The following is a 25,586-nucleotide window of genomic DNA, read 5'->3' as shown; positions in this document are numbered from 1 at the left end:
GGAGTTATAAGTTGTAAGTCAGGCAGACAATCAAGTAAGTGTTTCTTGTCAACAAACAAGAAGGTGCAGGATCTCTTTGACTGTTCTACGAGGCAGCATGAATTTGGGACATTTTTGATCCTCATTGATATAACGATTCAAGCCACTTACATATTAGACAGATTCAGCAGAATTTCTTCAGTTTTATTAAAGGATAGGACCCCTTTCTGTGTCCCCACATACTATACTACAATGTCTTTTCCATCTCTATCAGCTTGGACTCCAAATGTTCTGTTAAGCTGAAAAATTTGAATGATTGAGCTCTGGCCTCCCAATGTCCCATTGGTTTGAAATTTATGAGAGTATCATCTTCATATCAAACAACCAATCTAAGAGAGGGTCCAAAAGTACACAAAGTCAAGCAGCAAAGAAGAAAAGCACAAAAGGGCCTCAAGACCTGGAACAGTGGTACAATCTTTAATAAACGAGGACCCAACACAGTCCATGTTTCGGCGCTCAGATGCGCCTGCCTCAGGGGTCTAACAAAAAAACAATAATAAAAATACATAATGAACATCACATTTATATAAACAATAGAAAAATCATTCTACATATAAACAACAAATATATTCAAGACAAAAAAAGTGTTAAATTCTAATTACAGACATATTTTTTGCTGTGAAATATTTTTTAATATGTGCTAACCAAAAGATTTAAATAAAAACAAAATAGGTTCATGCAAAGTCATGGGAGGAGTGGCCTAGTGGTTAGGGTGGTGGACTCTGGTCCTGAGGAACTGAGTCCGATTCCCACTTCAGGCACAGGCAGCTCCTTGTGACTCTGGGCAAGTCACTTAACCCTCCATTGCCCCATGTAAGCCGCATTGAGCCTGCCATGAGTGGGAAAGCGCGGGGTACAAATGTAACAAACAAACAAAACATGATTGAATATGTGTTTATTTTTTATGCAGAATGACTTTTCTATTGTTTATATAAATGTGATGTTCATTATGTATTTATATTATTGTTTTTTGTTAGACCCCTGAGGCAGGCGCATTTGAGCACTGAAACGGCCTGTGTCGGGTCCTCGTTTATTAAAGATTGTACCATTGTTCCAGGTTTTGAGGCCCTTTTGTGCTTTTCTTGTTTGCTTCCAAACAACCAATCTAGAAAGCTGGCTGTTCAGTGGGACCCAAATTCTGTTTCAACCAATGAAATTCTCATCTCTCAAAGTGCTTTTGGTAGAAGAATCGGTGAACTTCAAGCCTTAGTCATGTTTCAGCCTTACATACAATTTCTTTATAAGGTGGACTTATACATTTATCCTAAATTCCTGTCCAGGGTGTCGGTCCTTTTCAGGTTATTGAGGAAATAGGTATGTTTATGTTTAATCTTTTTGTAATTCTTGAGCTAAGGAACTAACTGAGGGGTCTGAGGATAAGACAGTGCATGCTCGCAACTTTACATGAGTTCTAAGCTCTAGGAGAGCTCTTCATCCTGGAACCATTGGGTAATCTCACCCCCATTACTGTTTCTGGTGACCATTAGTGTTCCTGGTGAATCCTGCTGTCTATGGAAAACATATGTTATAGATTAAGCAGTGTTGTTTTTTCAAAAAAAACCAATTGAAATATTTCATCTATTCACTTATTGGGCATGTATTGGGACATTGTGCTTGAGGAAGTTTATATAAGTCAAACTTATGTGTTCATGCTTCCTTATTATCCTGCTAGGCCACTCCAGACTAGTGGGTTGTGCTCCCCAACCAGCAGGTGGAGGCAGAATGCATCTCCAGCACTACAAGGATTGATGTAGTCTTGTATTCTTGCCTCCAGTAGCTTTCAGGGAGCCCACAAACTCTGGGAGGGTGGAGGCTTTTCTAGTCGGGAGATAAACCCTCCCAATGACTGCCATTCAAATAACTGAGGAACCGTTGCAGGTGGGAAGTTGTCTCCAGTTTTTTTGTAATGGGCTGCCATCGACTGCTGGGTCCTCAAGGTGGAGCAGCATGGTTACTTTTTTTGGGGTTCACAGAGACCATTTTAGACATCTTTATGGTGACCTCTGTGGCTCAGTTGCTAAAATGCAGGCAGTGTCCGAAATCTTAGAAAGACTGTGTATGCTTGGGGTGGTCGTCCTGGTTTCCCTAGCAGAACAGGACTATGGGCATTATTCCATGTACTTTGTCCAATTCTGGACCTCAAGGGCGTTGGTGCAATACTGTGGATTGTAGGCACTGTTAGTATGACAGACAGACAGCAATTACTCTGAGCTCATTTGGTTAGAGGTATGAGAGCACCTAAGTGACCCTTGAGTCCAAGCTACACTGTTCCAGTGAAGGAATTATGCCAATGTGGAAATATATATTATTTATTATATATATGAAAATAGCAAATATGGCAAGCAAGATACAAAAATATACGGAGCACCAAAATACTGATGATTATACTATATATGTGATTACACAACTACAATACTATCCTGAGAAGAAATTACCAACTCAGCAGCTATATTAGGCTTATGACCATGTGCCTGAGCTAAAACCAATCCTTTGCTAGCAAAGACCAGAAACTGGCTAACCCTGAACCATAAAGGAAAATCCTGTTCTCTCATCCTTGCAGTCTGTAGCTTCAGCGTCCAGATGTGACACATTAGCTCCTCTTCAGGGCGCAAGCTGAACCAATGAGCCCTCTGACAGTATCAGGTATAATCCGAGGTCCTTGACCTGCAAAGCAGCTGGATACTCACTCAGTTGGAAACTGTGAATCAGCTCCTGAATATGGCTTTGTTTGCACTTGGTACAAAGAATTACAGTTCATAGGTGTACTGGCAATTCAGTCTGTCTCCTCCGATGGATGTATACACCATCAGATCTTCTTCTCTTCTCCTTTTTTTCTCCTCCTCTCTCACCCAAGTGCAGTGTTGGGTTCACAGGTGATGATCCTGGACCAATCATAAACTATATAGTTCTGCCCAGCAGGTGTCCTGACGTCACTAAGACAGGAGGCCTCTGTACTTTACAGAAGAACCACCTTATCAGTAGTAGTCTTAGGTGACTCGCCATGAGGAAAACAACAAGTGTGACCTCATCCCAGGCTTTCTATGAAACTCGCTGCTATACAGCTTCAGATACTGGAGGCTCTGTGTTTCTCTAGACCTCTACTCCACAACTTCCCAGGAGATAAAGTGGAAAGCAAATTCAAGAAAACACCATGTCCTTGATGAAGTCAGCTAGCACAGCCATGCCAAAAGGTTATGCAGAATCCATGTTTGGTTCACGAAAGATGGTTCATGGCCTAACCAGGACACAGGTATTACCCCTACAGGATGCAGAGGTTTCACATGAAGACCCTGTGGTCAGTAATTGCAGTGGAGACTTCTTCACCTCCTGGGATCTGTCAGAGGCTTATCTCTATTTCTCTATTGAAACAAACCACCAACAGTTCCTCAGGAAAACACTTCCAGCTTAGGAGACTGCCATTCAGCCTAGTGGCAGCTCCCAGGACATTTTCAATGGTGGTGGTTATTAAGGACACATTCCTTCCCAAAGAAAGAATTTGGGTTAATCCTTACCTGGCCAGTTGGCTGATCAGGGCCTACTCAGAGCCCATGGGCAGGGACACAGTAGCCAACGTGACCCAGATATTGGAGAAGCTGGGCTGGGTGGTGAATTATGCCATACCTGGTCCCTTTACAGTCATTGGGGTATCTGGGGCACAATTTGATACTTTAGCTGGGAAGGTGTTTATGGCGGTGCGGGTGTTCCCAAGCCCCTGGGACTATCTGCAGTTGCTAAAGGTCTGGATGTAGGCCAGAGTTCATATGTGCCTACTGCAGCACTTTTTGCTCTCTCATAGTACGGGGCTCGGTGGCAGCTGGGTGATACTAGTCCCAATGGTTGGAGAGCTCATTGCTTGATCATTTCTTTTCCTCAAGTCCTAGAGCAGTGCAGATCCTGCCCAAAGAGAGCTATTTCAATATCCTCTTTTGGTATCTCTTAATTAAAAATGAAAAGCAAAAAACAAACATTGTTGCCCTTAACTTAGGGGAACTTTTTCTTGTGTCAGTTTGTCATGTTCATCTTTTTTGTGTGTGACCTTCATTTAAAGAATTACAAAACAAGAAATCCAACTCCAAACACCTATTGGTCTGGGTAGTTCTAGAGGTTGGAACGTTAGCTTGGGAAAAGCATATTAGAGTATTACAGGACTCTGCCAATTCTTACACTGTTGGTGATGTCACTAAGAGGCAGATGCACTAAAGCTAAATGAGCCTTTAATGACTCTCCAACGAGGAAAATTTGATCCGTTGCATGCATCAAAGGGCTTTTACCGAGGAAGCCAGCAGCTAACGAAAACGGAATGGAGATGAGCAATTAGTGTGAAAACCCCATTGAAACGACATGCACTAACCTTTTCCGATTGCCTTTACGCAGGAAAAAGGCAGGAAATCTAACAAGAGGTCTGGACCACTCGTTAGGACAGCTCTGTGCCAGGAAAAATCATTAAGTGAAAAAATAAACAAACTTTGAGCCAATCCCAGCGCATTAGCAGAGCTAAAAGCGCTGTGATTGGTCCAAAGGACGTCAGAAAACACATAAAATAAAAAAAGGATCGGGAGGGGGCAAGGGCGCTCATCAGGAGCGTCCTGTACGGACGGCCTTGCCCCCCCCCCCCCCCGCTGCTCCCCACTTTCCGCCACTCCCCCCACCCCAAAAAAGCAAAATTCTAGCAGCCCCTGCCCCCCTCCCTTCCTCACTACTCTCTCACCTCAGCTCCGCCTCCCGACATCCTCCGTCCTGTGCCCCGCCCCCTTTTGGGGTCGTCGCCGCCATTCCCCTCCTCCATCGGGCCCCCCTCCCTCTTACCGGGCCCGTGCAGCGCCTCTCTCCTCTGTCCGAAGGCGCTGCACGGGCAAGAAGAAAGCTGATGCCTGCCTTCGCCCAGCTTCGATGGCGCGTCTTTCTCCTGCTGGGCCCGCCCCTGTCTGACGTCAGTAACCTACGTAGGTTACTGACGTCAGACAGGGGCGGGCCCAGCAGGAGAAAGATGCGCCATCGAAGCTGGGCGAAGGCAGGCATCAGCTTTCTTCTTGCCCGTGCAGCGCCTTCGGACAGAGGAGAGAGGCGCTGCACGGGCCCGGTAAGAGGGAGGGGGGCCCGATGGAGGAGGGGAATGGCGGCGACGACCCCAAAAGGGGGCGGGGCACAGGACGGAGGATGTCGGGAGGCGGAGCTGAGGTGAGAGAGTAGTGAGGAAGGGAGGGGGGCAGGGGCTGCTTGAATTTTGCTTTTTCGGGGTGGGGGGAGCGGCGGAAAGTGGGGAGCAGCGGGGGGGGGGCAAGGCCGTCCGTACAGGACGCTCCTGATGAGCGCCCTTGCCCCCTCCCGACCCTTTTTTTTTATTTTTGTTTTGATTTGGGAGCCATGTGCTTGTGATTTGACTGTGTTTTGACTGTTTGTGGCATGCGCAGAGCAGCTAACATAACGCTTGGCTGCTCTGCGCATGATTTGGGGGCCGATTAACGATGTGTATTGTGATTCTTTGATACATTGTACGTTTCAATACCGATCTCAGCATGTGTGACTTTTTTTTTTGGTGCATTTTTCGTTATTTTAAAATCGTTAGGGACTTTAACGATTTAGATTTTTTTACGTTTGGTTGCTGCATCTGCCTCTAAGTTCAGTATTTTCTACCTCTACCTCCTGGTTGGGGAGCACAACCACTAGACTGGACTGGTCTAGCAGGACTCAAAGAGAGAACAAATTTTACCTTTTCACCCTGCAAAATGTCCAGCTTCTCCTTAACCATCTTGAGTTGTTTGTGGTGTTGGTAGCAATGTTTCAGTTCTGTTTCATAATTTATTTTTTGAGGACAACTGTTTTCATTTATCATTTGTTTTGCAGAAACCAAGATCTCATACTTCAGATGAACCAACTATTAGATCTTCCATCCAAATGAGTGGCAAAAAGTAAGTTCAGCCACAAAAGAAGCTAAGCACACGTGAGCACTGCCAAACTGGTTTCTCTTTAAATTGAAACAGTATGTTTATTAACCCATAAGCCACTTCAGTTGCTTCTTTTTGGGATTATTTTATTTACTAATATTTTTTGTGTGGAAGAAAGGTATTAATTGTGATCCAGTGCATTGCAGTAGTTTGATATGTTTGTAATTAAGCGGAATACAAGAAATTTTGAGGTGGTAAATAATTTTAGCAACAGAAGTATTCTTGAAATCTAAATACACATCTAGACTAATAGTCTTAATTAACAGTTCTGCAATTAATGCTTGTTTGAATGTTTAAATAATTCTCACAACTGCCCCCAGTCATTCAAGAAATGTTTTATGACAGGTGAAATAAGGGTAAGAAAATGAGTAATCAGGCTCTAATACAGTTAAAAGTGTCTCTTTTCAGGCAACATGACCTCCCGGTCCGTCCCAAGTGTCCTGAAGTCTGTACTGATGGCCTTCACCATTTCCTATAAAACGTATTCTTAAGCAGAGACAAATTTGAAAATGTCAGTACCCTTGGGCAGGACTAGAGGGTGGTGAGCACATGTTCCTCCCTTGTAGCACAGAAAACCAGGAGATGTCCTACAGACTGAAAAACAGCAGTGGGGGTGTTGGGCCAGTGTGCCATTTTAATATCTCATTGAACAGGCACCTGTAGACAGCCTTACAGTGAGATAGGGCTCATTTTTGGACTGGGTGCTGGGCAGCAGGTGTCTAGGCAGTGGCGTGTGTCTAAATCCAGCCCTATTCTTAAGCCAATACCCAAACTCCCTTCTCACAGAAATGATATCCTTCTGATGTTATTGTTGGAAGTACTGAAGAAGTTTAAATGTTATGAATAGCCATTGAGATTTTTTTTTGGCTCTGGAGCACTTGATATCAATAGGTGTAGCTGGGGGGGGGGGGGGGGGTTGCAAGGGGAGCATCTGTTTCCCCCAAACAAATTTTGAATGAAATGGCACCTGTGTGGACTGGGCTGCAGCTTCACATTGGTACCTGTTTTACAAAAGGTCTGCACCCCCTGATGTCAAAACCTGACTACCCTACTGCCTCTTTCTCTATTATTTTTCAAATAGTTGTTGTAATCTGATTGGACTCTTTTTCTTAAATGACACAGTAAGAATTTGGATTTGATGTCACTTAATTCTGAACTATTTATAGAAATGAGGTGGTTTTTTTTAAAATTTCACAAGTGTAGTTTATTAGTTCAGTGCAAAATAGTTATACAAAACCATTAGGAAGATTAGAGGCCGATGTAATAAACTGTCAAGCTTAATTCAGTGGTTTGCTTCTGGCATTTCAGTGATCTCTGTATGATTGATTGATTGATTTATTGCATTTGTATCCCACGTTTTCCCACCTCTTTGCAGGCTCAATGTGGCTTACAATGTGTCGTTATTGGTAGATAGTAGATTAATAGATAACAGTTAGTGTTACATGAAGAATAGCATAATCGAAATTTAAACAAGTGAATATAAGTAGAAAACATTATTGATAGTAGGTAAGGTGGAGATGTCATAGAAAATAGCGTAATCGAAATTCAAACAAGCATATATAGGCAAGAGTTTCTGCACTAATCAGAAAGTACTTCATCTGCACATGGAACTACTTCCAGTGTAGCAAACTGACCTACAGTTCAGCGCAGTGTCTACCAGCACTAAATAGATGATACACAGTAGTAGTATGTATGTGTTTACTGAGGTTAGGATTAATCTGAATATATGGTTATCTCCCAGTATTAACTACTGACTATTCTAATACAGCAAATGTTCATTCAAATCATAAATTTTTATTAAGACTTGCTTTTTAAGACATGCTTTCAAGAAGACTGTTTCCAGAGCGATCTAGCTGGATAAATCTCCCAGGATGAAACTAGCATCCCATGTGCTAAAAACATGTATGTACTTCCACAAATGTGCAGTTTTATCTAAATTAAAAGGAGGCATTCCCAGAGTAGTGTCATGTGAAGAGAGCATACAATATTGTTTTCAAATGTGTGGGTATGTAGTTTTGGACATTTTCCATGCAGAAAAATTCCCCAATAGCTTCTCTTGGAAAATTAGCTAAAAAGGTACAAAAGGACCTGTGTACTTTGCACATAGTGAAAATTGCCAGCCAAAACACTGGCTGAATATTATTGTTTTTCTTTTCCTGTAGATGTTGTCCAGTTTATGTAGGCGGAAGCAAGGCACCATATGGAATAGGAACAAATCTGTCACAGAGGTTAGAGATCTTTAGCCATACTTTTGTTACACTGAAATATTTTTCAGCATTGGTAAGCTGTATTTTTTGCATTTAAAATGTGCAAGAGTTATATGGTTTTTTATTTATTTTAAAGAACTACCTCCATTTTTCTCTCAACTGTTTTTAATCAGTCTTTCTGGATTGCTATTTATATTTCTTCCTTCAGATGCTAACTAGTTGTATTAGGTCTACCAAGGACAAAGCAAGACTGCAAGTCCTCACAAGTGGGTGATGTCCTATAGAGACCAGCTTAGGAAAAATGCTTCTTAGTTTTGAATACTTTCTAAAAACATTCAAGGGGTCTTTTACTAAAGCTTATCTTGAGTTATCTTGCAGCAGGACCCATTTTATTCTTATAGGCCCTGCTGTAGATAACTTGAGCTAAGCTTTACTAAAAGACCCCCTCAGTGACTCACTGCATATGCACATAACCTCTCTTGCTGCACCGCTGTGTAGGTCCTTGTTAGTCTTTGTTTTTCCACAGAGCCGGTAAGACATTTCTGCCAGGCTTCAGAGACGTTCTGTTTAATTCCACTCGCTTACGTACATTTTTGTTTGTCACATTGGGCCTCTATTCTTTTAGTGCTGTTAGGATTTTGCCTATTTTTGTAAGTTTTCTTCTTTTTCCACATTCACTTTCAGACACCCCTTTTCAGTGCTTGATGAGTTGATTGCACTGTGGCTATTTGTTTCAACAGTATGGGCCTATAGGCCTTTTCTAATTGATTTAGTTAAATTCTGTAATATTGGTACTGCCCAAGGACATACAACATTATTATTCTATAAGTTATTAAGAGCTAAAAAAAAAAATCCATTTAATGTTATGAAATCATTATGGACTTCAGACCCAAAATGGTATGGGGATGATAAGGTCTATACTTTTGAAAGATATTCTTCGCTCAACTGCCACATCCAGCCTTACACAGTCCTTATATTTTCTATTCCATAAAGCGGTTTGGACTTGTAGCAAATTACATAGGGCTAAATTGTGTGAGTCTTACGCTGGTATTGTAATTCTCATTTAGGTGATCTAATGCACATGATTTTCTCATGTCCTTGTATTCAGCCATTTTGGCTTCTACATGGAAGATAATAAGCTCTATTTTGCCTCTCAGATCTGCTTTGAGAGAAGATATCATTGATTTTTGATCCTTTGCTTTCATTGACACACCAAATAAATGGTAGAAAATACTATTTGATATCTTGATATCTCTTACTATCCAAATGATTTTACAGAATTGGAAATCTTCTATGCTAAACACAACCACCTGGTGGATGATTATTCTTATGATTCACCATTATGAATGTAAAGTGGCTGAGTATACAGATAGAGGTATCATTATAAAAAAAAAAGTGTGGTCACCCATCTTTACTTACTCACAATCTCATTGGTGTTCCTTGATATCTGCTTTGACAAGTTGTGAGTGTTCTCTCACTATATTACTAAAACTGTTGGTTTTAATTTTTTGGTGCTTATCATTGGATGGTTGGTTCTTAATGTCTTTTGCAATATTGATATTGTAGCATTCTCCCCTTGACTGTATTTTTCTCCATTTCTATTATGGTTTGTATTACACTTTTATTGTTCTTTATGTTAATAAACCTTTTGAAATTTAAAAAAAAAATACCAAAAAACAATATGGACTAGAAAAAGTCCCCTAGCAGTTTTTAAAAATGCAAGATTCTGCAGCAAGAGCATATATGGTGCTTTCCTTAATTTCTAGGTTCTTTCATTCCAAAAAAAAAAATAGAAGAAAACTGAAAAGGGCTTGTTACCATCAAAACAATTGTGTGGTTAGCCTTTCTGTCTTTTTGAGGTTTTTAAAATTCCTTTTTGTTGAAGGCACTTCAATCCTACTTGTTCTTGGAGAAAACCAAGTTACTAGCTTGTAGCAGGTATTCTATTTTTCACATACCTACCGTCTTCACGTATATGTAGTTAAGCTAATTAGAAACTGAGGAGTCCCCAGACAACAGCACAGCGCAAGAAGCTATGCACAGGTCACTAAAAGGTTATAATAAGGGTTTCTAAGCTAAGAGTTTTTGCACACTAGGCTTTTCCAATGATGTCACCCATTTTCTTTCTGCACAAAATGCTTGCTTACAGGTTTATTTTTTCTGATGTCGTTCCTTACAGCTTCGTACTTTGACAACTTGTTTACTATTCTATGCTATTGCACAATGCAGAATTCCCCATCTCCTCAGACTGCACAGAAATCTGCCTTTCCTGTGCAGAATTCTATGGAGTCTACTTTTGCATTGTAGATTAACACAGATATTCGCTTTCCAGCTTCATCCTTCCCTGCACACTCACCGCTCCAGCATGGCAAAAGGAGGAGCTGCACAGCCACTGGTCAGGCTGCTTCCTCCCCTGCCAACTTGGTCACCAGCGGTAATTTAAGCTGTAAGGAACAGTCAGGCCCAGTACGGTACAAGAGAAGGAAGCAGCCTGATATGCAGCTCCTCCTCTTGCTGCGCTGGAGTGATGAGTGTGCAGGGAGGGGAGGGAGTGGGAGGCCTGGAAAAAACATAGAGCAGACAGAGAACTGAAATAATGTGGATGGGACATCTAGGGGGGCTGGAGAAAAGGTGGGTGGAGTATGGGGGGCTGTAAAAAGGGTAGATTGTGTGCAGGGAGGAAGGCTGGGAAAAAGGTGGATGGAGTGTGGGGGGCTGGAAAAGGTAGATGGAGTGTGTGGGGGGGGGGGGGGGGCTGGAGAAAGGTAAATGAGAAGTGTGTGTGCCATGGGACTAGGGTGGAGGTCTGCAGGAAGATGCATAGGAAACTGCTGTGGTGGTGAGGGAATACTTCTCAGAAGTATGTTCTATTTTTAATGCTGTGGAGGCACTCTGTTTTGGTATCCTGGGGGATGTGTATCTGATTCATAGGTTTTATCCCACTTTTTGTGGGAATGGGATTAGATCTCTTGGATTTTAGACATTAGGGGAGATGCCTTTAATTCTGACCATTTCCTCATTGAGTTGAGTGATTTTTCTTCTTGGTGCAAAGAGCTGCACATAGATGGGCAGCCCTCAAGAGACTAGTAGATGGTAGGCCTAACTAAGAACAAAAGACCCTAGTTAGTATAGTGAGCAATGCCCATGATTCACTGTCCCTTGTAAGTTCCTAGAGTTGAGGATAGGACTAACCTTAATAAAAGCTACAAAAGATATTCGAGCCTTTGCCTTTTTAAAGAAGTCTATACAAGAAAAGTTATTAGTGGGGCGGGGTCAGTATGGAGCAGGGAGATTGGGAATCCCAAGATAAACTTGCTATTTTAAGACAAGGTTAGTATTATACAAATTTAAATAAGCTACACTGTAGCATTATTCAACTTTAAACCAGCTATGCACTAGCAACCTTTTCAACAATCCAAAATGCCATTGTAGTTGGAGGTTCATAGTCGTAACATAGTAAATGATGGCAGATAAAGACCTGTACGGCCCATCCAGTCTGCCCAACAAGATACTCATTTTACATGGTATGTGATACTTTATATGTATACCCGAGTTTGATTTGTCCTTGCCTTTCTCAGGGCACAGACCGTAGAAGTCTGCCCAGCTCCCATTTTGTTTCCAATTACCGGCATCGCCACCCAAACTCCGCTAAGATTCCACTGAACCATTCCTTCTAAATAGGATTCCTTTGTGTTTATCCCACGCATGTTTGAATTCCATTACCATTTTCATCTCCACCACCTCCCACGGGAGGAAATTGTTCAGTTGTTAGGCATGTAGATAGCTGGGTGGATGCGAGAACCATTTGGTCATTTGCCTGCCTGGTGCGAAGGTGGTGGACCTCACGTGGCATCTGGATAAGATTTAGACAGTGCTGGAGAGAAGCCTGCTATCTTTGTTACATGTTTGTACCAATGACGTGGAAAATTTGGGAGGGAGGTTCTGGAAGTCAAATTTAGGCTCTTAGGTAGAAGGCTCAAATCCAGGGTAGCATTTTCAGAAAGTCTCCCCATTCCATGTGCAGGACCTAAGAGACAGGCAGAGATCCAGAGTCATCATTATGTGGATTAGGTGATGGTGCAGGGAAGAGGGTTTTAGAATTGTTAGGAACTGGGTAACATTCTGGGGAAGTGGGAGCCTATTCCAGAAAGATCAGCTCTGCCTTAACCAGAGTGGAACCAGGCTGCTTGCATCAACATTTAAAAAGGAGATAGAGCAGCTTTTAAACTAGAAACTGGGGGAAGGCCAACAGTCGCTCAAAAGCACATGGTTCAGAGCAAGGTATCTTTAAAAGATATCACCCAAACAGGGGAGATAGGGCATATCAATAGTAAGGTTGCAATAAAGATCATAGTAGACCTTGAGGGGCATAATCGAACGCGAACGCCCATCTCCATGGGCGTCTAACTCCGAGAACGGGTACGTGAAGGGGCGGGACAAACCATATTTTCGAAAAAAAAATGGGTGTCCATCTTTTTTCCGATAATACGGTGTGTGCCAGGCAAATGCATCGGATTTGTGCGGATTTGAGCTGGGCGGTATCGTTTTTCAGCGATAATGGAAACCGAAGGCGCTCAGCTCAAAAACAACCAAATCCAAGGCATTGAGTCATGGGGAGGGGCCAGGATTCGTAGTGCACTGGTCCCCCTCACATGCCAGGACACCAACCGGGCACCCTAGGGGGCACTTGTAGCAATTTAAAAAAAAAGTTAACTACCTCTGAAGTCCATGGCTCCATTCCCTTGGGTGCTGAGCCCCCCAAATCCCCCCCCCCAAAACCCACTCCCCACAACTCTACACCATTACCATAGCACTTATGGCTGAAGAGAGGCACCTAGATGTGGGTACAGTGGGTTTTGGGGGCAGTTTGGAGGGCTCCCATTTACCACCACAAGTGTAGCAGGTAGGGGGGGAGGTGGGCCTGCTGTGATGGAGCCGGGTATGACATTTGAGGCTGGCATACAGGCTGGGAAAAAAAAGTTTTTAAAGTTGTTTTTTTTTGGGTGGGAGGGGGTTAGTGACCACTGGGGGAGTCAGGGGTGGTCATCCCTGATTCCCTCCGGTGGTCATCTGGTCATTTAGGGCACTTTTTTGGGACTTGTTCATGAAAAAAAAAGGGTCCAAAAAAAGTGACCCAAATTCTCGCTAAAAACGCCCTTCTTTTTTCGATTATCGGCTGAGGACGCCCATCTCTCGGCCGATAAACACACCCCAGTCCTGCCTTCACCACGCCTCCGACATGTCCCCGTCAACTTTGGCCATTTCCGCGATGGAGTGCAGTTGAAGACGCCCAAAATCGGCTTTCAATTATACCAATTTGGGCGCCCATGGGAGAAAGACGCCCATCTCCCGATTGGGTCGAAATATGGGCGTCTTTCTCTTTCGAAAATAAGGCGGCTTGTGTCTTTAAATAAAGAGCAGACAGGTTTTCAAGATCGCAAATTGTCATTGTCAACTGCTGTCAAATTGCAAATAAGAACAACAAACATTGTATGAAATGTCTGTATGCAAATGCCAGAAGTCTAAGAAATAAGATGGGAGAGTCAGAATATATTACACTAAATAAAAAGATAGATATAGGCATCTCTGAGACCTGGAGGAAGGAAGATAACCCATGAGACACCGTCATACCAGGATACAAATGATATCATAGTAGGGTGGGTCGAATCGGTGGAGGGGGTAGCATTATATGTTAAGGAGGGCCTTGATTCAAATAGACTAAAAATTCTGTAGGATACGAAACGTGTCTTGGAATCCCTATGGATAAAAATTCCATGTGTAAATGGGAAAAGGATAGTGATAGGAGTGTACTACCATCCACCTGGCCAGGATGAACAGACAGATGCAGAAATGTTGTCAGAAATTAGGGAGGCTAACAAATTGGGAACACAATAATAATGGTTGATTTTCAATTACCCTGATATTGATTGGGTAAACGTAACATCAAGGCATGCTAGGGAAGTAAAATTCCTTGATGAAATCAAGGAATGCTTTATGCAGCAGCTGGTTCAGGAACAGACAAGAGGGGGAACAGTTCTAGACCTGGTCCTTATTGGAGCGCATGATCTGGTGCAGGAGATAATGGTGCTGGGACCACTTGATAACGGTGATTATAACATGACTAGATTTGATATAATCTCTGGAGTAAGTACACACAGAAATCCAATACGTTAGTATTTAACTTTCAAAAAGGAGGCTATGATAAAATGAGGAGAATGGTTTAAAAAAAACAAAAAAAAACACTTAGAGGAGCTCTGCAAAGGTCAAAAATTTACCTCCGGCGTTGATGCTGTTCAAAAATACCATCCTGGAAGTCCAGACCAGATATATTCTATCTATTTAAAAAAAGGAGGAAAGAAGGCCAAGTGAAAGCCAGCATGTTTAAAAAGTGAGGTGAAGGAAGCTATTAAGAGCTAAAAGAAAATTTTTCAGGAAACGGAAGAAAATAATTGGAATTAAATAATTGGAATCAGCATAAGGAATGGCAAGTCAAATGCAAAGCACTGATAAGAGAGACTTTGAAAAGAAGATTGCGTTGGAGGCAAAAACACATAGTACAAATTGTTTTTGGTATATTAGAAGCATGAAGCTGGTAAAAGAATCAGTTGGACCGCTAGATGACCAAGGGGTAAAAGGGGCACTCGGGGAAGACAAGGCCATAGTGGAGAGATTAAATGATTTCTTTGTTTCAGTTTTCATCGAGGAAGGTGTGGGAGAGATACCATTGCTAGAAATGGTTTTCAGTGCTGATGAGTCAGAGAAACTGAAACAAATCTGTGTAAACCTGGAAGATGTAATGGGACAGTTTGACAATTTGAAGAGTAGCAAATCGCCTGGACCAGATAGTATTCATCCCAGAGTACAGATAGAATTGAAAAATAAACTTGCAGATCTATTGTTAGTAATAAGTCATTTGTCTTTAAAATCAAACATGGTACTGGAAGATAGGAGGGTGACCAATGTAACACCAATTTTTTAAAAGGGTTTCAGAGGTGATCCGGGAAACTATGTCAGCCTGACTTTGGTGTCAGGCAAAATGGTAAAAACTAGTATTAAGAACAAAATTACAGAGCATATACTTAAGCATGGATTAATGAGACAAAGCCAACATCTTCAGGCTATTGACCCTTTCGCTCTTGCCACCAGTATTTCAGCCCTCTTCTTAACCACTTCTCAACCACTATGTTATCCAAGTCTGTCAATGAAGCTGTCTCTTCCTATAATACTATTCTCTCCTCTGCTCTTGATACTCTTGCTTCTCCATTCCCTGTTCTGTAAGGCGTACCAAACCCCATCCTTGGCTGACCTCTAGAATCCGCTACCTACTTTCCTGTGCCCGATCTGTTGAATGCCTTTGGCTGAAATCCCATGCCCATGCTGACTTCATGCATTTCAATTCTTGCTGACTTTCTTCCAGTCTGCTCTTTCGCCTGCCAAGCGAGGCTATGATATCGATTTGACTAACTCTTTTGGCTCAAACCCTCAATGTCTGTTTGTCATACTGAACTCTCAACTCAAAGTGCCTTCACTTCCAACCCCCTCCCCCTTCACTTTCACCCCAGACTATGGCTGAGTACGTCTATGACAAGGTTCACAAGATTACCCATGAGTTCTCAACCAAGTCTCCTCCATCTCTCCTTCCCTCAGGCCATTCTGTCAACCCTTCTTCAACCTCTGTCACCTTTTCTTCCTTTTCTGAAATCACTGGAGAGTCATGGGATAGGAGGTAGTGTTCTATTGTGGATTAAAAACTGGTTAAAAGATAGAAAACAGAGAGTAGGGTTAAATGGTCAGTATTCTCAATGGAGAAGGGTAGATAGTGGGGTTCCCCTGATGTCTGTGCCGGGACCGTTGCTTTTTAATATACTTACAAATGATCTAGAGATGGAAATAACTAGTGAGGCAAAGTTATTCAAAATTGTTAAATTGCAAAAGGATTGTGAAAAATTGAAATAGAAACTTACGAGACTGGGCATCCAAATGGCAGATGACGTTTAATATGAGCAAGTGCAAAGTGAGTCATGTGGGAAAGTGGAACTCAAACTATAGCTATGTGATGCAAGGATCCACCCAGGAAAAGGATCTAGGTGTCATTGATGATGATACATTGAAACACTCTGCTGAGTGTGCAGTGGCGGCAAAGAAAGCAAATAGAATGTTAGGAATTATTAGGAAAGGAATGTAAAACAAAAATGAGAATGTTATAATGCCATTGTATCGCTCCATGATGTGACCGCACCTCGAATACTGTGTGCAATTCTGTTTACTGCATCTTTAAAAAGATATAGCGGAATTAGAAAAGCTACAAAGAAGAGTAATAAAAATGATAAAGGGGATGGGACGATTTCCCTATGAGGAAAGACTAAAGTGGCTAGGGCTCTTCTGCTTGGACAAGAGACAGCTGAGGGGAAATATGAGAGGTCTATAAAATACTGAGTAGAGTGGAACGGGTAGACCTGAATCGCTTGTTTACTGTTTCCAAAAATACTAGGATTAGGGGGCACACAATGAAGCCACAAAGTAGTAAATTTAAAACAAATTGGAGAAAATATTTCTTCACTCAACCTACAATTAAACTCTGGAATTTGTTGTCAGAGAATGTAGTAAAAGCATTTAGCTTAGCAGGGTTTAAAAAAGTTTGGATAGTTTCCTAAAAAAAGAAAAGCCCATAAGCTAATTATCAAGATGGACTTAGGAAAATCCACTGCTTACTTCTAGGATAAACAGTATAAAATCTGTTTTACTGTTCTGGGATCTTGCCAGATGCTTGTGACCTGGATTGGTCACTGTTGAACAGGATACTGTGCTTGATGTACCTTCGATCTAACCTGGTTTGGTAGTGCTTATGTTCTTGTGTTCTAATAGAAGCATTCAAAAATGTTATTAGTACTTGCTTTTTGATTGCTGGTGTTCCTTAGCTTAAAATAGTTGCAGGCTCATGTGTCCCCAGTTTGCATAAGGTTTATACGCCCAAGCTTAGAAAAATATTCATTTACGTTTGTAAATGACATGATCTGTATGTAATGACATCATAAATTCATGATGGTTTTTATTTCCTTGCCTTTAATAGAACATGTGATCACCTGCGTTGCACTGCTTGTGATTTTAATGTTGTAATCTATGATGACTACCAGTGGGACACATCTTGTGATTATCTGTTCTTCAGGTACGTTGAAAGCACCACTGATCAAACATTCAGTCTACTGAGCTATTTTAGTTATAAATAGTACTTTCTGATTGTAGGTTGCTGAATGCCACAAGTATATTTTTAGATGGCAAAGGCTTAAACTATATATTCACCAGTAAAAACTGGAGCTACAAGATAGATAAGTGGATAGTAATACGTTGTGGGGTTTTGTTTTATTTTTTTTTTCATTCTTGTACTGTTCTTTGCTTTGATTTTAATTTTGGTTTCAAAGAACATAGCCAACCTAAAACTGCTGGTGACATTTATTATTTATGTTCCCTCCCATCCACCCTTTGCTATCCTCTTCTTACAATATATAGACAGCACTTCACAGACAAAAGTTATATATTTTTTCCTGATAATTCACGTAATTGTGCCCAAATTGATTGGGCCACTCACTGTCTTTACTCTGTGAATCGCATATTATTGCTAGTTCTAACTTCTTGAGGTTGGACCCTGATCTTTTAAGCCCAAGGCCCTCCTGTCCCTGCCTTATGTTTTGTATATGTTTCTTTTAGCTTGTAAGCTTCAAAAAGCAGGGCTTGTCTACCACATTTGTCTCCGAAGTGCTGTGTATACCGATAGCACTATACAAATAACCAATTTGTATTTCTAGAAAGAAAAGTGTTGGTATTCATAAGCAGGATTGTCATTGGCATGGTGGCTAGAATCAGCACAAAACACCTAGTGTCCCACACCCCTATCCCTTGCAACTAGCCGTGGTACTCAGTCAGTACGATCTTTCCTTCGACAAACAGGAGCATTAGAGAACATTACTCTTAATTTGCACTTGCCACCTCTGCCACTATCATAGCATGGAAAAACCACTGGTGGAGAGGTATGGAGGTGGAAGTTGTGAGAGAAGCACTGGTGTTCTTTTCCATGTCCTACTAGTGCTTTTTTTTTCAGGTTCAAGAAACTTTATTGGAATACAAGTTTGTATATATATTGTGAAAGCAATTTATAAAGTAATTAAAAGGAAAAGAAAAAAATGTATATATAAAATAGTGTTGCTAATGTTAATTATAGAGCAAGTATCAAATGGTTAATATGGACGGCTAACAGGTTCTGGTGGTGAATTGTGTTGTCACTGGTCACAGCTCGTAGAGCTGGTGGCTGAGCTCTATTATCCAGGACACTGTAAAGAACAGCCCTGTTGTCTACTCCCCAGGCAGCTGTCTGCAGATATTGGGAGAGAGGGTTCAAGGGGTTGAGTCAGAGAACTACTGCTTTTATCCTAAATCCAACTCATCAGCCATTGGGAAATTTCTGGAGAGGATTCAGAGATTTAAAAAAAAAGACATCACCAACATTAAATATCCTCAAGTACCTACAGAAGGAAAAAAACAACTGCAAATTGCAATAATAATAGTGGAAGACTAAATGGTTAGGAAGAATTAAAGTGGAAGACTTGTGTAATATAAGAGGAAGCAGATGTAGAAGGGGTATTTTCGATATGATGTCTAAATCCAATTATGGATGTTTGCGGAAAACATTTAAAAATCTAGTAGCAAACATGGCTATTTTCAAACCAGAAAAACATCTAGCTTTTTGTTTCAAAAATGGCCATTTGCTAGATGTTTTTGTGCTCAGTGCACCTATCTTTTAGGGCCATTTTCGGGGGGGGGGGGGGGGGAGGTCCAATGGAAAAATGCACAAAAACAAGCCATTGGGATGTATTGGTGGTGGGGGGCAGCATTTTTAGTAGACTGGCTACACAGACATCCCAGCAGAGCAGTGGGGGCATCCTAAGGGGCACCACAGTGAACTTCAGACAGGAACACATCTCACCATTTCCCCCTTCTGTTGTATGGTGAGCCCTCCAAAAACCTACTGTACCCAACAGTACACCACTACAACAGCCCTTATGCCTGCAGGTGTCATCTGTATTTAGATACAGTAGGTTTTTGGTGGGTTCACATGTTCCACCACAAGTATACCAGTAGAGTGGGAAGTGAGCCTACTCCCCTTCTCTACAGTGCACTGCATCGACCACTAGGCTACTCCAGCGACCTGCTTGCTGCTCTGATAGAACTGGCCATAATAGCTGAAGCTGTCATAGAGGCTGGTATGTACTGTTTCTTTAGGGGGGTGGTAGGGGGTACATTGACCACTGGGGGAGTAAAAGGGGGGTCATGGCTTAATCCCTGCAGTGGTCATCTGGTCATTTAGGGCACCTTTTTGTGACAGTCATGATTGAAACAGGTCTAGACCAACTTTTAGCCCTGGACGTTTTTGCTTTGTTTCATTATCACAGAAAAAATCCGAGTTTTGGGAATGTCCAAATCGCTCCCCCCCCCCCCCCCCCCCAAAACACCCTGTTATGATTTGTATGCACTGCAGAGAAAAATGTGCCACTTTCATGCCATTATTGAAACATTTTTCTCTTTTGAAAATGAGCCCCACAGTATCTTATAGTAGGTTTGTTCAGTCTTTACAGTAGAATGATACATTAAAAGCAAATGGCAGGAAAATAAGAAATTGTGGTGTGAATACATAATCATTTCATAGGATACAGTGTTAAAGGTATTTGTGGGCCCCCTCAGGTCCTTTGGAGAGGATTATTTCCTTTCCACATAGACATAATCCACAGGACAATGGGATGATCCCAAATAAAATAAACACCCATGTTTAAAAGTGAAGGGGGTGGGAGTTCCTTGTAGAATTCATCTAGAAGTGAGAAAGAGAGATGGTAAGCAAATGGAAGAAGCAAAGGAATGCATTTACAGCTTTTCCATTTGCATATCGTGAAGAAATTATGACCAAGGACTTCAGATTTGCTACATATGGCCTCGGAGGCAGCCCGATGCTCATCTTTAAGGGGCTAGTCTTAGTTCAACAAAGCTGTCCCCCCCCCCCCCCTGTCTTTTTAAGACTTTTTTCTTCTGGAATAAGCAATTGCCAGATGCTCAGTCTTTAAAACAATCATGTCTCTATAAAATGTGTCAGTGCTTTCTCAAGATACTTTGTATGCTTCTGGTCAGGTAAGAAAATCTCAATGGAGGTAAATCTACAGTGGGGGAAATAAGTATTTGATCCCTTGCTGATTTTGTAAGTTTGCCCACTGACAAAGACATGAGCAGCCCATAATTGAAGGGTAGGTTATTGGTAACAGTGAGAGATAGCACATCACAAATTAAATCCGGAAAATCACATTGTGGAAAGTATATGAATTTATTTGCATTCTGCAGAGGGAAATAAGTATTTGATCCCCCACCAACCAGTAAGAGATCTGGCCCCTACAGACCAGGTAGATGCTCCAAATCAACTCGTTACCTGCATGACAGACAGCTGTCGGCAATGGTCACCTGTATGAAAGACACCTGTCCACAGACTCAGTGAATCAGTCAGACTCTAACCTCTACAAAATGGCCAAGAGCAAGGAGCTGTCTAAGGATGTCAGGGACAAGATCATACACCTGCACAAGGCTGGAATGGGCTACAAAACCATCAGTAAGACGCTGGGCGAGAAGGAGACAACTGTTGGTGCCATAGTAAGAAAATGGAAGAAGTACAAAATGACTGTCAATCGACAAAGATCTGGGGCTCCACGCAAAATCTCACCTCGTGGGGTATCCTTGATCATGAGGAAGGTTAGAAATCAGCCTACAACTACAAGGGGGGAACTTGTCAATGATCTCAAGGCAGCTGGGACCACTGTCACCACGAAAACCATTGGTAACACATTACGACATAACGGATTGCAATCCTGCAGTGCCCGCAAGGTCCCCCTGCTCCGGAAGGCACATGTGACGGCCCGTCTGAAGTTTGCCAGTGAACACCTGGATGATGCCGAGAGTGATTGGGAGAAGGTGCTGTGGTCAGATGAGACAAAAATTGAGCTCTTTGGCATGAACTCAACTCGCCGTGTTTGGAGGAAGAGAAATGCTGCCTATGACCCAAAGAACACCGTCCCCACTGTCAAGCATGGAGGTGGAAATGTTATGTTTTGGGGGTGTTTCTCTGCTAAGGGCACAGGACTACTTCACCGCATCAATGGGAGAATGGATGGGGCCATGTACCGTACAATTCTGAGTGACAACCTCCTTCCCTCCGCCAGGGCCTTAAAAATGGGTCGTGGCTGGGTCTTCCAGCACGACAATGACCCAAAACATACAGCCAAGGCAACAAAGGAGTGGCTCAGGAAGAAGCACATTAGGGTCATGGAGTGGCCTAGCCAGTCACCAGACCTTAATCCCATTGAAAACTTATGGAGGGAGCTGAAGCTGCGAGTTGCCAAGCGACAGCCCAGAACTCTTAATGATTTAGAGATGATCTGCAAAGAGGAGTGGACCAAAATTCCTCCTGACATGTGTGCAAACCTCATCATCAACTACAGAAGACGTCTGACCGCTGTGCTTGCCAACAAGGGTTTTGCCACCAAGTATTAGGTCTTGTTTGCCAGAGGGATTAAATACTTATTTCCCTCTGCAGAATGCAAATAAATTCATATACTTTCCACAATGTGATTTTCCGGATTTAATTTGTGATGTGCTATCTCTCACTGTTACCAATAACCTACCCTTCAATTATGGGCTGCTCATGTCTTTGTCAGTGGGCAAACTTACAAAATCAGCAAGGGATCAAATACTTATTTCCCCCACTGTATATAGTGCGAAAGCAAGAAGAGGAGAAGTCAAATCCTCATGAATACATGCAAAGCCAGCCACAAGGAGTGAGGAAACACAAGATGAGGAAGTCAAAGCTAGGTGATGTAAATGAGTCTTTATTGCTTCCAGAGTACTGCAAGCGTATTGTCAAAAGACTCAACACAGCTATGTTTCAGCTGGCGTACCTTCGTCAGGAGCCTAGACAAACACAGTACAACAAATGTCGCGATCTGGAAGGGTACAATGTGATCCACATAGTCAATGCTCACAGTTTTATGTTCCATATAGGACAATTCCCACCGGACAAGGGTAACCGTTTGCTCACACCCAAACCAAAAAGACACCAAGAAAAACACCAGTGATATATCAAACTACAGACCAGTTACATCCATACCACTAATGACCAAGACAACAAAAGGTATAGCAGCCAAACAACTAACAGAATACCTCAACATCCCAGTCAGGCTTCAGACCCCACCACGGCACTGAAACAGTGATGATCATACTTCTGGCAAACTTCAACCATGAAATCGCAATAGGCAAAAACATCCTACTACTCCAGTTTGGCATGTTGAGTGCATTTGACATGGTGGACCACCAAATCCTACACAGAATTCTCGATAAGTTAGGAATTGGAAGGAAGACACTTAACATGGTTCAAGGGTTTCCTAACCACCAGGTCTTACCAAGTAAAGTCAGTCTGTAATCTCGCCACCTTGAAAAGCGGAATGCGGAGTCCCACAGGGTCACCACTCTCATCTATACTGTTCAACAATGATGGTCCCTATCCAAACAAGGCTTCAATCCCTTCATCTACACTAACGACATTAACAATCTGTTTCCCCTTCTAAAACAACCCAGCAGAAATCACCTCCAATATCATGAACAGCATAAAAACCATGGAATCGTGGGCTTCAGCCTTCAAGCTGAAATTGAACAGGAAAAAAAAAAAACACTGCTTCATACTCTCATCCCCACACAATACTGAGTGTTACAAAACCATCAACATCTTGGGATCATTTCTCTTAATCTCAGACAATCTGCAGATCCTAGGAATCGCTATAGACAGCGAGCTATCACTTGAAAACCAGACTAAAGTCACCACAAAGAAAATGTTCCACACAATGTGGAAAGTTAAACACATAAAGCAATACTTCCCAAGAGATGTTTTCCACAACGTGATCCAAACCATGGTTCTAGCCCATGTGGATTACTGCAATAGAATCTACGCTGGGTGCAAGGAACAGATAGTAAAGAAACTACAGACAGCACAAAATACAGCAGCTAGACTCATGTTCGAAAAAAACAGATTCGAAAGCGCCAACCCCCTTCTCCACTGGCTACCAATCAAGGAACACATATCCTTCAAAATCTGCTCTCTGGCCTCACACAGGGCTACATGACCAGCTTAATAGATCTACCGACCCAAAATACAACTAACTCAGCAAGATTTTACCTTACCCTCCACTTCCCCAGTTGTAAAACCATCAAATACAAATCATCATATGCTTCCAGCTTCTCATATGTTTGCACCAAGCTCTGGAACACATTACTGAAAGACCTAAAATTCATGGACAACTACCTAATCTTCCGAAAACACCCGAAAGCCCATCTTTTCAGAAAATTCCTCCCCGCTGAATCAGCCTAACCAATCAGACTACCGACTCAGCATTATTCAAACCCAACAATAAACAGAACCAATCCCCATCACCAAATTCACCCCAAACACTTACACTCCTAACTGAGGCAAGTACAAACACAGAAAGCCCCTGTTACTCAAGACAATTGTTAATTACATTCTGCTATATAAACTGTAACCTAATCCTACATGACTGTTAACCAAGTTCTTTGTTTTACAAAAACTGTAACCAGTTTACTTCAGACTCTGGTAACCTAATTCAACACTGTTAACCAGGTTCCTTGGTCTTACAAAAACTGTAACCTATTTACTTCAAACTCTTGTAAGCCACATTGAACCTATCCATAGCTGGGAAAATGTGGGATACAAATGCAGAAATAATAATAATCATTATGATTATTATTAATATATTTTGAACATCTTCATGCTTTTTTAATTGTTAAGTAAGCCACATGGAACCTGAGTTCTACTTGGGCTAATGCGGGATATAAATGTCATAAATAAAAAATAAAAATATATAAAATAACTACCCCAAGTCCCATCTACCACCAGTTCAAAAATTGGAGTACATAGGAGCCCTGCTAGACGCAGTTCAAGCCCGAGTCTTCCTCCCTCCAGCACAGGCAGACACCCTTGTTGCCATTGCTGCTCAGGTTCACAGCAGCCAGCAGGTCACAGCTCATAAGTACATACGTATTGCCATACTGGGACAGACCGAAGGTCCATCAAGCCCAGTATCCTGTTTCTAACAGTGGCCAATCCAGGTCACAAGTACCTGGCAAGATCCCAAAGAAGTAAAATACATTTTATGCTGCTTATCCCAGAAATAAGCAATAGATTTTCCACAAGTTCATTTCAGTAATGGTCTATGGACTTTTCCTTTAGGAAGCCATCCAACCCTCTTTTAAACCCCGCTAAGCAAACTGCTTTTACTACACTCTCTGGCAACGAATTCCAGAGTTTATTTACACATTGAGTGAGGAAAGTTTTTTTCTTATTAGTTTTAAATGTACTACTTTGTAGCTTCATCGCATGCACCCTAGTCAGATGTTGAGATTGTTAGGCTACATTGCCTGTGCTGTGCATGTCACTCCCATCAGGGCAGAGATCTGGTCATCAACTACAGACCGATTGTCCAGCTCCCTTTTCTTTCGAAAGCCACTGAACAGTTGTAGCCACTTGCCCACATAGGTTCTTAGATACACACGAGACACTACACACTAATCAGATCAAGGTGGCTATTGAGGCTGCCTATATTTTGGCAAAGAAGGTGGTTCTGTTTGGCTTGCAAGCCTATCCGATTAGAGCCACGGCTACCTCATGTGTTTCCCCAGAGGACATTTCCATGCAGCAACTTGGTCCTCTCTTCAAACATTACAAGTTGGATCTGTGGGCCAGAAACAATAGTGGCTTTAGCAAGGTGGTTGCACAGGGAGCATTCTTCCTGCCTGAATGTACAAGCTTTTGTGCATCCCACTGGTTTGAACTGGTCTAGCTGGATGATAAGGAAAGTGACATTTATTCTTACCTGTTAATTTCTTTTCCTGTAGTTCTTCTAGACCAGTCCAGCATCCCGCCCTGGAAGATGGATTGTGGAGTATCTGCTGACTGTTCTGGGTCATAGCAACTCCAGGTCATTTTCTCTTGGAGCTTTATCTTTGATTACTTGTGTTTTTTTGTTATCTGAAGAGGTTTCAGAGGACTCCAAGGAGGTTTCATTGTGTTTATAGACTTTGTTAGATTAATACTCACTAGCTCCAGGCAGCACCTGCTATTATATGGTGGTGTCACTGGAAACGGACTGGTTTTTTTTTTTCTCTCTCTCTCTCTCTCCATCTTCTGCTCGGCGGGATATAACCCGTTGGTTTGGACTGGTCTAGTGGGATGCAAGGAAAGAAAATTAACAGGTAAGAATAAATTTCAGCTTATTGAGAGAACTGTTTTTTAATTGTTATATTC

The 25,586-nt window shown here is 42.0% G+C and overlaps 1 protein-coding gene across 2 annotated transcripts in view; it reads left to right on the top strand.

The window, feature by feature from the left end:
• C1H8orf37 (chromosome 1 C8orf37 homolog) overlaps positions 1-25,586 on the top strand; it is a 41,198-nt gene that overhangs the window by 8,757 nt on the left and 6,855 nt on the right. For both annotated transcript variants that reach the window (XM_030216902.1, XM_030216893.1), the window contains exons 3-5: positions 5,884-5,948; positions 8,147-8,212; positions 17,262-17,357. In XM_030216902.1, the coding sequence (XP_030072762.1) occupies positions 5,884-5,948; positions 8,147-8,212; positions 17,262-17,357 (227 nt within the window). The remainder of the gene's footprint in view (positions 1-5,883; positions 5,949-8,146; positions 8,213-17,261; positions 17,358-25,586) is intronic.

The sequence above is a fragment of the Microcaecilia unicolor genome, chromosome 1 (genome assembly GCF_901765095.1).
Source record: "Microcaecilia unicolor chromosome 1, aMicUni1.1, whole genome shotgun sequence".
Lineage (NCBI taxonomy): Eukaryota > Metazoa > Chordata > Amphibia > Gymnophiona > Siphonopidae > Microcaecilia > Microcaecilia unicolor.
The sequence above is the reverse complement of the archived record's forward strand: the minus strand, read 5'-3'. Positions and strand labels throughout refer to the sequence as shown.